The sequence below is a fragment of the Sinocyclocheilus rhinocerous genome, unplaced genomic scaffold (assembly GCF_001515625.1).
Source record: "Sinocyclocheilus rhinocerous isolate Xijiao unplaced genomic scaffold, SAMN03320098_v1.1 scaffold1174, whole genome shotgun sequence".
Taxonomy (NCBI): Eukaryota; Metazoa; Chordata; class Actinopteri; order Cypriniformes; family Cyprinidae; genus Sinocyclocheilus; species Sinocyclocheilus rhinocerous.
Genome location: NW_015654557.1, coordinates 260,617 through 264,280, shown reverse-complemented (window position 1 = coordinate 264,280; position 3,664 = coordinate 260,617). Strand labels below are relative to the sequence as shown.

Below are 3,664 nucleotides of genomic sequence, written 5' to 3'. Positions count from 1 at the left end.
GCAGTATCAGCGGTAGCTGTCAATTAAGCTTTACATGACTGAAAATGGCTTCAGTCATGCCACGAGCAACAGCACTGCTCAGGATTTAGGGAGAAACTGGCGAATGTCTGCCCGATGAATTTCTTGTCAACTCAGATCAATATGGACACTAGAACGTGTTCCAAACCCTAGTGTGCTGCCTGCATAGACAGTGAGCCTAACCTTGTAAATTAGTGACTTGGGATGATCGGTATACACTGTAAAAAATTATTTTTCAATGCAAAACAAAGATTAGTGGAGTATGTTTTAAAATAAATATTATTTCAGGCTTTCTACTTGAAAATATCACATTTAAGTCAATGCAAAACAACGGGTTTGTTAAATTTACCAGCAATTTCCAAGTGAAATTTGTTTCGGCACCAAATGCTACAAGTCTTGTACACAATCACAACACTTTCAGTACAAGAAACAGGGACTGCAATAAGTAAATATATACGCAAAACGAAAGAGAGAGAGAGAAAATGGGATAAAGACTATCAATATCAATATTTGCTGACAAAAAGCACTCAAACAAAAGTACTGTAGCTTTAGAATTTAAAATATTGTTTTGTTTTCATACCATTGCCAAAATATTTATTTTATTTAAAACTAATCACATTAAATTAACCATGAACCGACTATATTATATAAATTAAATATAACCGACTATTCTGTCATGTCACCTGCCATGATGGATTTATGCACCGCAATGCAATCTGGGAATGATATTTGTCATTCTGCATAGATGCCACTTATTCACCAGTTATAAAAATATATATTTGTGTCTTATAATTCATCTATACATACACTAGTATATAAAGAAGTCTCTTCTGCTCATCAAGGCTGCATTTATTTGATCCAAAGTACAGCAAAAACAGTAAAATGTTGAAATATTTTTACTATTTAAAATTGCTTTCTATTTGAATAGATTTTAAAATGTAATTTATTTCTGTGATGCGCAGCTGTATTTTCAGCATCATTACTCCAGTCTTCAGTGTCACATGATCTTCAGAAATCATTCTAATATGCTGATTTGCTGATTATCAATATTTAAAAAGTTGAGTACATTTTTTTTCAGGATTCTTTGATGAATAGAAAGATCCAAAGATTAGCATTTATCTGAAATAAAAAGCTTTTGTATCATTATACACTATTCCATTCAGTATAATTTTTATTATTTTTTTTGGGAAAGAAATTATAGAAATTAATACTTTTATTTAGCAAGGATGCTTAAAATTGATCAAAAGTGATGATAAAGGCATTTATAATGTTACAAAAGATTTCTATTTCAGATAAATAGTGTTCATATCGATATCGGAATTATATCGTATCGACCGAAATTAAGAAATATATCGTGATATCAATTTTGGCCATATCGTCCAGCCCTAATCGAAACACTGCGCTGTTGCACGTTCTACAGGCTTGTGGTTTCAGTTTACAATCAATGAATACCGCACGTTTATGCCAATAGGTTGCTTATGATCAACTGTTGATGAATTATGACATTGTTGTAATAGTTGTGAGATGCATATTTTATCTTCCTCATGTTGAGCAGCTGGAAGTAGTAAAACAAAGCCATTTCAAAATAAGAGTCATGGTGCATTTCTGGCATGTTAATAATTAGAAGTCCTCAATCATGCTTAAAAAATCTGTTTGTTTTCTGGTTAGTATTGCTATTTTGGTTACACAAGCTATCCAGCATTTAATTCAATGTCACAAGAAGGATTGGCAAAAATTTTAATTTAACACATTAAGTATGAATTCTCCTGGAACGATTAAAACATTTTTGTCATGCATTAAGCTGAAGGACTCTATATAATTGTTCTTATTACTTTTTTGTTCTTGTTATTATTTTTATTATATGTATGTTTTTGTATATTTGTACTTTTATTTATTTATATATATATAATTTTCAAACAAAACCGTTATATAATTGTTTTGAAATTATATATATGACTGAATTGTGAAATTGAAATGTTTCTTACCATGAATATAGCCACTGCTGCTGACATGGCATTAAATCATAAATAAATAAATAAACGCATTGTCGATTTTACTAGTATTTCTACAATACATTTTTGTTGCCTTTTTGTATTATCATATCAGCAAAATCCAACATCATTCAACCTATAACTTGAATTTATTTTACATTTCTGCTTTTAGCAGATGCTTTTATCCAAAGTGACAATACAATATTTGTAATATACAATGGCAGGTTAGATTAAGAAGCAATCATGTGTTGATTGATTAGTACATTATACCAGTTTTAGTAAATATATATTAAAAAAAAAATGTTGAGTATTTTAAATTTTATACACACACGTTAAAAAATCTGATATACATGATTATTTTTTAGGTTTTATAGGTGTTTTGCATGCACAAATAAAATTCAAACCACATGCACATGTCCTTAAAAGTCCTTAATTTGATATTGAAATTGCAAACACCCTGATTAAATGACTTGCTTGTGTTCTTTCAGGTCCTATGAGCACGCAGTTCTGGCCTGTGGCACGGATTTCCGCTCCGACCGTCTGTGGGAGGCTTACATCGCCTGGGAGACGGAGCAGGGCAAGCTGGCCAACGTCACAGCCGTCTACGACCGCATCCTCTGCATTCCCACCCAGCTGTACTCGCAGCATTTCCAGAAGTGAGCGTCACTTTTGATATCTGCTTCTGATGTCAGGAGTTCCCTTTGTAAAACATCATCGCTCTCTGTTCAGGTTCAAAGAGCACGTCCAGAGCAACAACCCCAAGCACTTCCTGTCTGAGGAGGAGTTCGTGCAGCTGAGAGTGGAGCTGGCTAACGCTAACAAGCCTAGCGGAGACGACGCTCCGGGCGAAGAGCTTCCGCCGGGGACGGAGGACCTGCCGGATCCTGCCAAGGTAAGAGCGCCGTCTTTCATCCGCGGGCTTCAAAACATGGCAGAGGTAGGGTAAGGGCGTCTGATCCTGGACACGTGTGCAGGTTTGAAGAGGTGTCTTTCCGTTAGCAGCCAATGAAAACCTGAGGGTCCAGGTTGGCATGACTTGGGCGACTTGGGCTAAAAGTGGGACGGGCTCGTGACGAAATGCCACCGTCCCAGCACCGGCCAGACTGGGTGTGCTGGGTGTGCAAACCGTACTGTTTCTGTCAAAACTCATGGTGACGTAGACCTTTTGCGTAGCTGGACATCAGACGAGATTCAGGACTCTGTGTCGTGCCCTCCAGAGAGGGACGGAGATCGAGAACATGAGGCATAAGGTGACCGAGACCCGCCAGGAGGTGTTTAACCACAACGAGCATGAAGTCAGCAAGCGCTGGGCCTTCGAGGAAGGGGTGAGTGTTTCTGATTATAAGCATCATTGCTGTTCTTACTCCAGGTTAGTGATTGGATTAGCCTTTATGTCCTCTGCTGAGTCCTTCATGGGTCCCTAAAAGGTCTTAAATTCAGTTTGATCACATTTTAAGGTCTTAAAGGAGACATTTTATATGCCCCTTTTTACAATATGTAATATAAGTCTCTGGTGTCCCCAGAATGTGTCTGTGAAGTTTCAGCTCAAAATACTCCACAGATCATTTATTATATCATTTTGAAAATGCCTATTTTGAGTGGAAGCAGAAACACGCTGTTTTTCGTGCCTGTGTCTTTAAATGCAAATGAGCTGC

At 36.7% G+C, this 3,664-nt stretch overlaps 2 protein-coding genes across 2 annotated transcripts in view; both read left to right on the top strand.

The window, feature by feature from the left end:
* The window catches only part of LOC107717641 (pre-mRNA-processing factor 39), a 23,133-nt gene that overhangs the window by 7,018 nt on the left and 12,451 nt on the right, over positions 1 to 3,664 (top strand). The gene's annotated exons all lie outside the window — the stretch shown is intronic.
* On the top strand, positions 2,460 to 3,035 carry LOC107717647 (pre-mRNA-processing factor 39-like). The gene is made up of 2 exons (XM_016524462.1): positions 2,460 to 2,665; positions 2,739 to 3,035. The coding sequence occupies exons 1-2, from the start codon at positions 2,475 to 2,477 to the stop codon at positions 2,953 to 2,955; spliced, it is 408 nt and encodes a 135-aa protein (XP_016379948.1). The 5' UTR covers positions 2,460 to 2,474; the 3' UTR covers positions 2,956 to 3,035.